The sequence below is a fragment of the Arvicanthis niloticus genome, chromosome 14, assembly GCF_011762505.2.
Source record: "Arvicanthis niloticus isolate mArvNil1 chromosome 14, mArvNil1.pat.X, whole genome shotgun sequence".
Classification (NCBI taxonomy): domain Eukaryota; kingdom Metazoa; phylum Chordata; class Mammalia; order Rodentia; family Muridae; genus Arvicanthis; species Arvicanthis niloticus.
Genome location: NC_047671.1, coordinates 10,935,585 through 10,949,425, shown reverse-complemented (window position 1 = coordinate 10,949,425; position 13,841 = coordinate 10,935,585). Strand labels below are relative to the sequence as shown.

General features: G+C 44.2%; 1 protein-coding gene across 1 annotated transcript in view; it reads right to left on the bottom strand.

The window, feature by feature from the left end:
* Nucleotides 1–13,841, bottom strand: part of Setbp1 (SET binding protein 1) — a 349,619-nt gene that overhangs the window by 102,110 nt on the left and 233,668 nt on the right. Inside the window, exon 4 of the mRNA XM_076912387.1 lies at nucleotides 2,098–5,545. Coding sequence (XP_076768502.1) covers nucleotides 2,098–5,545 — 3,448 coding nt within the window. The remainder of the gene's footprint in view (nucleotides 1–2,097; nucleotides 5,546–13,841) is intronic.

Here is a 13,841-nt window from a genome sequence, read left to right as displayed (position 1 = left end):
TAGGTTAGGTCTGTAGAAAGCATATTAGGAAGGAATGGATGAAATATAACCTCAGGCACTCAAACACACTACTCGTATTCCTGGCCCTTTTCTTTGAGTGACAGATGGACAGATAATACCCAAGAAATAGGAATGCCAAGCTTTAGGCCAAAGTAATTCATAAAGGAACTGAGCCTAATAGCCAGTTCTGCTGAAGCTCTGCTCACTTTCAAAACCTTGGCAGGATGGCTGTTTCTTTCTCTCTCATATGGCTGACTGAATATCACATGGGGATACAGACAAGAGGTAGATAGGATTTTGAATAAAGGACTAGCAATCATATGAATGCAATGCTATAGTGAGGACATCCCAGGAGCACTCATAGTACCTGGAGATGAACCACCACTGAGAAACCATGAGAATTCATTGAACACCCAGCAAAAATGTCTGACCACAGAAAAATCTGAATGGAATGTGCCAGGGCAACTAACTTTTGCTCTGGGATTTTTCCCTATGGTCTATGTACTTTAGATTCTTATAACTTCTTAGCAAAACTTTAATATTCTTTTAAGCTAAATGATGCTTAAAAAAAACAACCAAACAAAAAACCTCACAAAAACTTTGTCTATGACTAGTTCAGTTAGTGTAGATCAATGCTAACAACACCATTGTTTCTCATGTCCATATTTGATACAGTGCCCCATGCCAGGCTGACTTCACCTAGGTCTTCAAGAAACCAGGTAACTTCAAAGAAGTCTTTTGAATGAGAAATAGTAAAACCACAGCTACTCTGGGCAGACAGAATAAATGGGCCGTTTGTGACTTTCACCACTGTCACCAAATCCAGGAGACATGACTACAATCTAATCTCTTTCATTAAGAAGACAATGTACCACCATGACAACTCACAAATTACTAACAACATGACACAATCTTTAGTAGTTTCTAACCAAAACTCATTGGCATAAGAAATAATTCATTCTTTCTCAGTTGACTGTTTTCACAGTCACTATTTGTGGACTCCCCAAGAAGACAGAGAGTGAGTGAGACACCCTAAAGATAAACAGAGATAAAATATCATGTCCGCAGCCTCACAGTGTGCGAAGAGACCCTTAAAACCAGGCTTTGGCCAGAATGTTTCACACCATTTGGGGACAATAGAAACACAGGATACCCTTTTAGCTTCTTCAATTCCCATTAAAGGAATTCCCAAGGAATGATGTGCTCTTTGGGGTCTTATGTACTATTATGTACTATAAGGATTATGTACTATAAGGACAGGGACACAGGGATATGTTTGCCAAACCGTAAAACTGAATGGCAGGGAAAGATTTGTGTGGACATGGAGGTTAGCAAAGAAATCCTGACAGTAACTGGCAGAGAGGGAGATCTTTCTGGAAGCAGTGGACATATTCGTTTAGACGTCAGTGAGTAAAGATCCCAATTTAGTGGGCGTTCACAGGGATGTGGTTCTGTTGTAAAGGAGACAAAATAACTTCCTCCAAGCCGTTTCCCTTAGTACAAGCGATGTGAATACAGTGAAGGGTTCCGTTTAGGGTCCTGACTGTGCCAGCTTGCTTAATGATCATGGAAAAGAACAGATAACATGGTTTAGGGCTGTGGCTTCCTGACTGGCTAGACTTGAAGATTCTCTGATCGTTAGCTTCCATTCACCTTGTGGTAAATTTCTCATCCAAGATTGGTGACTTGTATTGACAAGGTGTCACACACACTCAGTGTCATTCTCTTTTAGCCCAGGCATTGTTAGTTGTTGGTATTCTATTCAGTTTTAGAGCCTTCAACTAGTAAACTGTACCACATCATCAGGACCTAATAACATAAGAACAGTGTCTTTAACAAAAACTACAGTCGTAGCACATATGTCTGTCATTTAGAGTTACCGAGGCTGTCTCGGGCATTGACTTTAGTGGAACAGAAAGACAGGCAAACCATGTAAACAGTATATGAAATACACAGCAAATCCAAACATGCAAGGGGGGCTATTGGCATTTTGCTCCCTGCTTTTTGCAAAACATGTGCCCAGCATGATTGGCCTTCAGACTACAAAGGCCACGACTTAACTGGCAAGTCCAAGTCTAGAGAAAAATGTGGTCTTACCTGGAGACATGGAGGACTCATAAGAACCTCTCTCCTTGCGATTCACCTTGAAGGCTTGGATGTCCTTCTCCCTGTATGTCCCAAAGCCTTCAAAGCTCCGCCTCTTACTCCCAACCACGTCACTGTCCCACTTGTCACCAGAAGGATTCATTTCACTGAACACATCCAGACTCTCCGATCTTGTGCTGTCTCCACCACCGCCAGAGTACCGTTTAGCACACGACTCCACAGGCTCACCGCTCAAGTCACCTTTGTCCTTAGCCTGTGTCCAGTGCTGGGCGTCAGAAAGTGACAGTGTAGACAGGGTGTCCACCTCAAAGTTGCTCTTGGAAACCTTGTGGCTTGCCTCACCGTGCTGGTGCTTCTGTCTCTCCTTGTGTTTGCTCTTCTCACTCACCAGTGGGAGCTCTTTGTCTGAACTGCTGAGCCGCTCACTCAGGAGGTGGCTGGAGAAGCCTGTGGCTTTGCCTGCAAAGAGACCACTCAGGTTGTCATGGGTCCCTAAGATTCGGTCTTCTTTGTGCTTATGCTTATGTTTGTGTTTCCTCTTATGGAGCCGATTGCTGGACAGAGTGGCCCCGCCCACCTTGGGAGGGTTCAGGGATGGCTGTATGTCACCAAGGCCCATGCCTACGGTTCCCTGCAAGTGGACTCCGTGCTTGGCTTTATGTTTAGTTGCCCCAGACATCTTTACATGGGAACTCGTGTGGAACTGGGGTGGTGGTACCGTGGGCCTCATGAAGGGAGATGCCGCTCCAAGTGTGTGCGATAGATACAGAGGAGCTGGGTACTGACCATAGTAACCAAGGTTCATCATAGGCAATGATGTGTAAGGCATTCCATAGGGTGCATAGTAACTTCCACTGGGAATAGGGTAGCTGAACCCCTGTAAAAAAGGCACCTTTGTCATGGTGTCATTGGTTTTTGCAGGCCTACCACGCTTCTTCTTTGACTTCAAGTCTGAAGTCCTACGAAGATAGAGCAATGGGTCGTACTGGATATATGGCACCGGGTAATAGTGATCAAAGTTGATCCTGAAGATGCTGGGGTATGGATTCTCATGGTAAAAAGTGTAGCCCCGGTGGGAGATCCTGAACACTTGAAACTTGGTGATGAGCTCTTCCAGCTCAGCCAGAAACTGGAGATCATCGCGGTTCTGCAGGCTCTTCCGTTTCCTCTTGTGCTTTGGCTTCTTGAGGCTTTCGTGGGCCAGAAAAGTGTCCACAATGAGATGCTTCTGCCGGTGGCCGTGCCGGTTCTTTGTGCTGGTGTCAGATGGAATGGCCTCTGGGTTGTCAAGGGAACAGAAGTCGAAAGAGTACCTCCGCCGGGATTCTGAACTCTTCTCTGCTTGGTCGGAGGTGCTGTTGTTGTCCGTCCCAATGCCACTGTCACTCGGGATGGTCTCCTCGCTATGGGACTCACTGACAGGGGACAATGTGATCTCCTTCAGTGAGCCAATCTCGCAAAGGTGTGAAGGGGAATTGGCCATCAGCCGGGGTGGGGAAAGCTTCCAGGTCCCACTGTGGATTCCCTTCTGGGTTTTGGTTGGAAGAGCACTGATGGGCTGGAGGTTCGGCATAGTTTTCAATTCTGAAAAATTGGTTTCAGTGCTGGCGGGGCTCAGGTTGCCATTGGACCCACCTAACTGTGTTGAAAGTGGGTGCACAGCTGCTGGTGAAGAAGCCACAGGTGACTGGAAACTGGAAGGCACGGGTGGAACGTCCGGCTGGCTAGAGACAGGCCTGGGGTGCTTGATGGCTGTTTTGGGTTCCTCGGACGGGGGTGGCAGCTCTGTTCTTGGCTTCCTGCCCCTCTTCTTGCCAATGTAGATGGTTCCTCTCTTGCTGACGTTAATCTGCTTTCCCAATTTGCTTTCAATAGATGGTGTCCCAGGACTGGTCTCTGGGGGAGCTTTGGCCTTCAGGGCCACGCTGCTAGAACAGGACAATATCTGATTTAAGATATTTTTTCTCTTGAGCGTCTTCATCTTGTTGATAGTTTTGATGGTCTTCTTATCCAACACACCAAGCTTTCCAACCTTTTTGTGAAACTTCATCTCACTCATGGGTTTATCCTCTCCGGGCACTAACTGGGCCAACTTAGCCAGATTGCGCCGCCTCTTTCTTTTCTTGGTGCCGGGAAACTCTCTGCTGATTGGACTGACAGGGCTAGTGGAAGTACCTTCGTGAATCGTTTCCACGGTGAGCAGAGGTTGCTTCTTTGGTCGTCCCCGTTTCTTTTTGACCGGCGTGATCACAGTAAGACTGTCCGTGTTGGTGTATAGAGGGCTGGATGGGGTAATGGGGTAAGCAGACGGTGGCTCCACCATCAGTTTCTCGGCGGTAGCTAAGACTGCCTCTCGAAGCATAGCCGGAGGTTTTGCCTTGCTACACCTCCTTTTTGCAGCAAACTTGGGGTGCTGGATCTCAGGCAGCTTTCCTGATGGAGCATGCTCTGAGCGTGTTGGTGATGTCATGACTATGGGAAGTTTTCTCTGCTTGGACACACCTCCAGGGACAGTTTTCTCAGTGATTCCACCTGTTTCAAGGCCAACTGAGTGGGGCTCATTCTCTATCATCTTACCCAACTTTGGGACTCGGGGGTCTTTCTTACTTCCCTCTGAGTTGGAAAGTATCCTGTTAACAACTTCACTGCTCATAGTAATCCCTGAAGTCAGTGCTTTCTCCGGGATGATTTTTTCCACCACAGCTTTAATAGACTGCCTCTTTTTCCTCTTATGGTTGGTTGGATCCAGAGAAGGTGTCTTTATGGGAATAGTAATCCGAACATGACTGGAATCATTTTCTGGATTACTGACAGAACTGATGCTCTGCCGGGTTGGCGATGCCTCTTTAGCATTGTCTGCAGAGTAGGCTTCCCTTTTCCCTTCTGTGGTTTCAAATGCTTTCTGGGCACTCTTGACCCAATCCAGATCTGAGTTTGGTATGGTTTGGATTATCGTATCTTTTTTACTGGACTTCTTCTTGCTACTGAGAGCAGGTGGTTCTGGGAGTTCCTTTGTACTTCCTCCGTCTTGATCTCCCAGTGGCTGGAGTCCATTGCACTCAGCTGAGTTGCTAGGGGTCGCTGGGGAGCTGTGGCTGCTGGGGGATGGTACCACACTTCCCAAGAGCAGGTCTTTGCTGCTGCTGGACAACTGACTCCAGGTACCCCCTGTACTGCCTTTCTTACTCTGGGCCTTTGCAAAGGAAGCCACGGGTTCAAGAGCTGGGATCTTGCTGGTGCTTGCAGTGTCTCTGCCAGACTCTGGACTGATGAAGCAATTCTGAGTAGCTGGTCCACTGTCAGAGTTGGAAGACCAGTCCATGTGGCTCTGGCTGCTGCTTTTTTGCTGGTGCTTTGGTTTTAAGGTGTCACTGGTGAAGCCCTGGGAGAGACCTGGGTCATATTGAAGTGTTGAGTGTTTCTGGGGCCTCTCGTATGCCTGAGAGTGGAGAAAGCAGAAAGGAAAAGAAAGAGAAACCAAGATTAACATGTTGGAACTTCCTTAAGTTTATTGTCTAACAGCTTAATTGTTTTAAAATTTGAAATACATGATTATGCTCATATTTCCCTGAATTTCAGAATGCTTTAGAGAGAGGGGAGAGTTTTTCTCGATTATGGTATTAAGATATATGACACTGGACTTAAACATTAGCAAGAATGTTTTAATTGCTCTTTCCCCTCTAAAGATTGTGGTTTCTTGCAGTTTGAGAAGAACTGCATGAAGAAAGGTGGCAGTAACCCCAAGACCTCTGAGCTCAATGATTAGAATCTTATGAGGAAGAAGCTTACATACACTTAAGCAGTGGAGAATCCTGCCTCATTCAACAAAGCCAGCAAGAGCCTGAACTCTCCAACTGGAGCTTATCTGCCTAATTCAGGTTTCCTCTTTCTCCAGTCTCTGCTCAGAGGTCTCCCACTCTCCTCCTGTGATTCCCCGTTTAGTGCAGTGTGGACTGTACATTATAGAGCTCAGTATCTTTGTATGCAAGCACCACTGAGTTCTTTGGGTGAACACAGCCCAAGTCCAGGGCATGCAGAAGACACACAAGAGAAACATGTAGGAACCATCCACATCTTTGTCTCTGGGCATGCTGCTGTGGTTGAGGGGCTAGCCTGCTGCAGGATCCATGAGCCCATGTTAAACAGTTACTACTCTTTGAGGAACGTCTCCCAAGGAAGCTTGAGTTTTATGAACAAATGTACTCAGAACAAATTGTGAGCCATCAAAATCATCTCCCTGTATCACGGCATCTGTGCTTCCCATACACGAATGAGTGAATGTCTCCAACACTTTCCCTAGCACTTCTTCCTAAGAATAGCAAGACGCACCAGAGTCTACAAAACCACAAAGGTATAGAAGGCTACCCAGCACTAATACCACTTTTAGTTAGAAATGCTCTCACTACTCGAGACAGTTTGAAGCCATAGGATTCATACAGGATACAATCCTTTAGGTTCATTCAAAGCTTAATCAGCACACAGTGGTACACTTACAGGGAAGACTGGTTTCTTATTTGTTACAGAAGGGAAAATATTAGTAAATCAAAGAAAACTTCTTACAACATTCACCCTAAGAAAAATATGGTGGTTGGCATAGGAAATTTGGCAGCTTTCTCCTGAAACATCTATCAGTCCAATGTCTACACATCATCTACTGGCTATCAATCTCTCACCTATCATCTTATCTACCTTCTAGTTTTTAGTTCCATCTATCTGTCTTTGGGGCTATAGGACTAATGCTTTGCTTGAATCTGTTTCTGATGATTCCCTGAAGAGTCCAAACATACACGACAGAAGCTTCAGAGGTCTTCAATGTCTTAATTCAACAGCTCTTGCATCATACTAACTGCTGGACTCAGAGGAGCATTTCATCACTATGACTTTGTGAAATCGTTTTTATGTTTACATGACCACACTACATATTCTTTCAAGTATGATAATCTTTTCAAGTCAAACCAATACATAGCCCGAGGGGGGGGGGCGGGGGGAAGAGGGGAGAGAGCATTATCTTGAAATTTGTTGTATTAATACCATTAGCATCAAATATATACAGAATTCCTTGGCACTGGATGCTGTCTACCAGGGGTTATTGCTGTGCACACAAGCTATATCCCAGTTCCTATAAAATTGTATGAGTTTAAAATGGAAGATAAAATATTAAATGTCACTTAGTCATCTTTTATGAATCAGGGGTCTGCTACTTCACCATGTCAAGAATCCATCTGTTCCTTTGGGATAATATGTAACTTATCCTATGGCATTTCTGAGACTAAGGTAAAATGGTCTAGGAATATTACTGTCTTCAGCCTTGAGCACAGCCGGATTTGGGACAATTCTGTCTACTCCATACCCTGGCTCTTCCATGTCCTCAGAGATGGACGTTGGAGTCCATCCATGAATGAGGCTTTGTGATGAAGTGAGGGCTGGAGACTCTTACCACTTGTTCTCTGCTCTAAGAGCTGACCCTTGACATCTCTCAGAGTTCACAATTAACATCTTTTTCGTGCTATATGGTCTTCATCCTAGTGATGTGCCTCAAACTTTGAGAAATATCCCAATTTTAGGCTTTCAAGAAACGTGCATTCACCATTGTTGCATCAGCTGTAGCTAACTTCTGTGTGTTTGATTTTGTATGATAATTGAATTACATGCCCACTTCCTTTTCTAGCTTATTACATATCAACAAGGTACCTATCAGGGTGCCTTGGCACACAGCAGGCCCTCAATAAACATTTACCAATTGAATGAAAGAATGTGCATTGTATTATGGATATTTCATTTTGTCAACGATGAGATTAATGTGCTAAGCACTGCAGTATATTGCTTGCAAACACCACATCGTTACCACTTCCAATGTTACACGTGATTCCCCACACCACCTCTTCTGCATGTTCCATTGATTTCCATAACAACATCCACCACAGTCCTTGCAGTACCATGTGGTAGTTAATCCATATACACTTCTGTCTCTTTCTCTAAGACTGTAAGTATTTTTAGATAAAAGCAAGCAAACAGACAAACAAACTTATTACCTGTCTTTTTATATATGTTATAATTCCCAGAGCTTACTAAAGAGCTAAGTACACAAAGCCATTTAGGACTGTTTGTTGGATAAATAAATAAATAATAAGAGGGACTGGAGAGATGGCTCGGTGGTTAAGAGTTTTTACTGCTCTTATAGAGAACCTGAGTTTAGTTCCGAGCACCCAGAGCAGGTGGCTTACAACTGCCTGTAACTCCAGCTCCAGGGGCTCTGACACCTTCTTCTGACCTTCACAGGCACACACAGAGATTCATACACTTAAATAGAAATAAGTACAAAACTAAAAGAAAAAACTAACAATCAGCTTAAGTTCCTAGTAAAAAGGCAAAATATACAGCTGCACACAAAAGACAATGCATCTTTCATCTCTCGTTTGATAATGGCTCATAATGAAACTGGAGTGCTCAAAACCAGTAGGTGTTAACCAAACAATAAAAACACCTCTTCCCCTCAATTTAAGGCCTACATTCCTGATATGTTGACCTTCCCCCCTTAATGTAATTTGTACTATTAGCTTGTTCCTACCTCCGGTCACTTGTTTCCAGTTAGTTCTACTGTGAGGGAGGGTTGTACCTATTAAGAAGGTGAGTTTCAGTCTGATGAGAGTGTTTGGGCCTGCACTGTTGTAGCCAGGGACCAGGTAAGGATCATGTGCTATTTTGGTCTTACTCTAGATCACAGCCTAACTCACTGTTCTTACAATTTCATAGCCCAGGTTACCCGTCAAGGTGGCATCAACAGTCGAAAGCCAGGATGGACAAAGAGAAGTGAGATATAGGATGAGGAGTGGGGATAGGAGTGGGGTTTTTATGCACGTCGCTCCCTGGGGCTGCAGAGAAGGGGCAAAGAAGATGGAAGGACCAAGAATGAGCACTTTCTAAAATGTCTAAGAATGAGCTCTCCCACAGTTCTTCTGATATGTATGTGTGACACCCATGAAATCCCAGTTCCTCATTGGTCAGCCGTGATATATGTACACAATAGCTCCAGTATGCCCTTCACCAAGAACTGAGTTCTTAGTCTACCCATACAGAGACGGGCAAGCACTCCGCAAAAAGAAAAGGGAAAAAGGAAAATGACTGTTCCTTCCCTCACTCATTTATATAAATCATACACCTTTAAATTCTGTATAAGTCAGGTTCGCTTTTAAAAAGCAGTTTATTGGTTTTTTTAATGAAACACTTGAGATTTCCTAAACAATGGAAGAAAATGAATACCTGAGCCTTATTTCATGCTTATCTAAGGCTAAGCTTCTTTACAAGGAACAAATATGGTGAATGGAATCACAGGAATATATATATATATATATATATATATATATATATATATATATATATTTGATGATATATATATATCATCAAAAAAAAAAAAAAACAGGCACTCATAGAAATAAACTACTCTTTTAGGTCACCTTTGTCCTTGCTTCTTCCTGATGTCACCTTTAATATAAATTTACTGTCTGTGAGATATGCCGGTTTACAAGCACAGGGAAATATGAAGCCACTAGGGAATCTTTATCTCTGAATTTGGCACTTGGTGCTTCTCCAGATGTGGTGTTGGATCACTGTATCAGGAGCACTTAAGGTACCAGTTACAAATCCAGATTCCTCGGCCCTCTGCAGACCCGCTAACTCACAATCTCTTTGGGTAGGAGGGAGGGATACGTAGTTTAACAGGCTCCCCAGATAATGTTGATGTACAAATTTATATCCCCCTGATCTAATGATCGAACACAGGCTCATCTGCGGTTACTGACACTCACAGCACTTTGGTGGTAAATTCGCAGAGCAAACCCACCGCAGGCCTGTTAGGATGTGCAGTTTGGCAACACTGAACATTCCTGTTTTGCTCCATGAACTCTGCAATTTACGTGGTAAGAAACCCCAACCCTGTTTCCTTTTTCGGGAAAGGATGTGAGTAAGAGTTGGGGAAGGGTCACCTTCTCAGGAGGAGGGGAACATTACCTTCCCAGAAGGGAGAGCATGCAGGTATTCCTGACCTCCCAACCTGGGGTTTTTATCCATGCTAATAATCAGAGCTCTGGGGAGTCCTGGCATTCTGTTTCTGGGGCTAGAAGCAAGTGCTTAAACTTGAGCAAGAGCTGAGTGTGGGAGACAAGGAATTGAACCACAAACCGTTAGCTTAGACTAAGTGTTGAACATTAGCTCTATGCTAAAAATCACACAGGAAGCCTTATTAGAGACAACATACCTGGGGTCTACCCAGAGCAATTATGTCAACATTCTGGTGGTGAGCCCAAATAACTAGTACTTCCTTCAAAGCTTTCAGGCAATCCCAGTGAGCAGACAGAATTTAGAACCCTGGATCATATCTAAGACAGGGCCTGGCTTAGCCACCAGGGAGACACTAATATTGCCAGGAGATTCCTATTCCAGTGGTTTTTAAATGTGTTTCACCAAATCCTAGAATCTTCCAAAAACATTCTTGAACTGTAGCCAGTGGATTTGGCAACACACATAACACACACACACACACACACACACACACACACACACACACACACACTGGCCACTTCCTCAAAGAAAAGCCATTTTAGCCTTATGAGCACGGAAGCTACCAAGCTGCTATAGAACCTGCTCCAAGCACCTCTAATGAGCCAAGTACCTTCCTGAAACTGTCGATGGTAGATATAGACAAACGCCACGGAGTTCCTTGTTTGAATCATGGGTTCAGCGTTTCTGGTTCCACCAGACACAGGATATTTAACAAACTCTTCTTTTAATGTATGCATATTTTTGCATTTTGTGGAGAATCTCCTATATGTCTACATGGTATTTATACCATTTCTAATACTTCCTCTATCCCTTCCAACTCCTCCTATGCACCTCCACTCCTTTCCAAATTCCTGGCCTCTTTACACACACACACACACACACACACACACACACACACACACGCATGTGCATGTATTTGAATTTTAGAGGTAATTTGTACTGCTGGCTGAGCTCAACCATCAAAGCCCAGGATGGACAAAGGACAGTATCATAAAAGATCAGGAGTGATGGGAACTGAGATAATGCAGCATCATCAGAGAAGAAACAGAGAAGCAGGGTGGGCCAACTATATGCATAGAGCATCTAGGACATAATAGGAACGTTACTAAATGGTGGCATGGGTGATAGCTCAGTGAATAAGAACACATGTCCCACAGTCATGGGGATCCACGATGAAATCCTCAGCGTCTCCATAAACAACGGGCATGACCAGACTCACCCTTAACTCCAGAACTGTGTGGTGCACAGACTAGAAGATTGCTGGCTTACTGGTAGCCAGTCTAGCTCTAGGCTCACTGACAAACTCTCTCTCAAGTGAATATGGCAGAGAATGATAGAGCCTGATAGCACTTGTAGCCTCTAACTTGGACCTGCACACAGGCGCTCACGCACACACAGACACACACATTCTCAAGCACAGAGGTAGAGGCAAAAATGCCCACAATTAGGAAAATAAAACTAGACTGAAATACCCATTCTGAAAATGTTCAAATATTTAAAGAAATGGATGCACAGACATTGATGACCAGATGGGAAGCCTCAGTATAGAGATCATAAGAATATTGAAATAGGCACATGTGAACTCTGCATCTGAAGGAAAGCTACAATGAAAACTTCACCGTGGGAGCCAGAACAGCTTCCAAAGCATGAAATGGGCACAGAAGATATCATCTAAATTGAGAGAGAGGGAGGAGGAGGAGGAGGAGGAGGAAGAGGAGGAAGAGGAGGAAGAGGAAGAAGAGGAGGAAGAGGAGGAGAAAGAGGAAGAACAGCATTCTAGGGACCCAGAAGACATTGGAAAGTGGTCTCATCCACTAAGACTATCTCCAGGAGGTCAGAAAAGGAAGAACACATGCAGATCCAGCTCACTAAGAAGGCCAACAAATCTGAGGCAGAACAAACACAACAGAAACCATATCTAAACACATTGAAAAGAAGCTGGAGAAAACCAAAGATGAGCAGAAAAAAATTTGAAGGCAGCCAGATAAATGAGATAGGCATCTCGTAGCAGAGACAAAACAAAAAATGTCAGACTTTACATCAATGCAAAATAAGATCTACTTTGCATATCAACCGACTCTGCTTCCGCTGTAACTGCAAAAATATTTTTATTGAACTATTTGGGGTCATGAAATTAGGAGGATTGGCCAGTGAGGTCCTATTTATGTTCTCAACATCATTTGTTGTCAGGGAAATGACAAAACCACAAGATGACGCCCACTTGCTTACTGGGGTAGCTCAGATAGAAAAGGACAAACAGCTAATGTAGGCAGGATGCAAGACGATTGGTGCTTCCATCCACTGCTTAAGGGGAGAGTGTTAAAGGGCAAAAACACTGGAAGATGTTCTGGCAAGTTCTTTCAAAGCTAAATGTACCCCATGCCCCAACAATTCCACTCCAATTATTTACCTGGGAGTCCAAAAGAAGTGTGTGTGTGTGTGTGTGTGTGTGTGTGTATGTGTGTGTGTGTGTGTATTTGTAGACTTAAAAAAAATCCCACCAGAGCAGGTTATTCAGAGTTCTTAGTGCCCAGAATAGCTCATGAATACAAACTAAACTCACAAATAAAAGGAACCAAGCATAGATGTACTTCACAAATAGAATGACTCTCCACCCCTTCTCTTCCTCCACCTCTCTCTCTGTGTCTCTGTCTCTCTCTGTCTCTCTCTGTCTCTCTGTCTCTCTCTCTCTCTCTCTCTCTCTCTCTCTCTCTCTCTCTCACACACACACACACACACACACACACACACACACACACACACACACATTCTCTTAGCAGGGAAGCAGATGTGTTTCTTTCCAGAGGTTTCCCTACTGTTGCCTGAAACTCACTGTTGCCCATTTTACCAGGTCCTCTTCCCTCCCAATACACAAGGGCAGCTAATGAGTTCAGCCCTAAACAATACAGCCTGACTGGAGGAGACAGGTGCTTGTGGCTTCTGCAGACCTTTGGGTTCTCTTTCCTCATCCTGTGCATCTGCAGTGACCTGGGCTAATAGGTGGCAAGGTAAAGGCAGCCTCCCCTGCAGCCTCTGGTTCACCTTTCTGAAGGTGAGCATGTCAGCTTGACAAGAACCTGGCTCACAAATCAAAGTTAGCGCTGCCCCGCCTTCTCAGTAAATCATGTGTGATCCATCTGGGTAATGACGCCTCCAGTGTAATTCCCGATTAAGAGGCTTTATCTGGAGAGATAAGCAGCTGTTTCCCCTGTCACTAATTGCTGTCTGCTGTGATTTTAAAACATCTGCACCATTGTGTTCTTGATTTTCATATTCTAATCACTCTGAAACTTGAAAAAGGTACATCGTTGATTGTTTCTATGGGTTAATTAGTACACAGTCTCACTGTAGAGACAATTTAGAGGCAGCAGAACCTCAATCAGGAAGTTTGTTTTAAAAATTAATAACATCAGTGTGAGACTGGAGGGACAGTCGCATTCAGAGACCTATCAGGACATTAAGAGGGATGGAGCCCACTCCTTGTAGCCATCTACAGAGGAGAGATGCCAATGGGAACAAGAGAGAGGGTAGTTGGAATAGCAACAAAAAGATTGTGGGAATCCTGGATTGTGGTTCCTTAGCACAGCACCCCACCTAACGTGTCCCCAGTCAGACATTCAAAATAGCTCTGGCCCCTTTTCCTAGTCTGTGGAAACTGGGAGTTTGCTGGCAGCAGT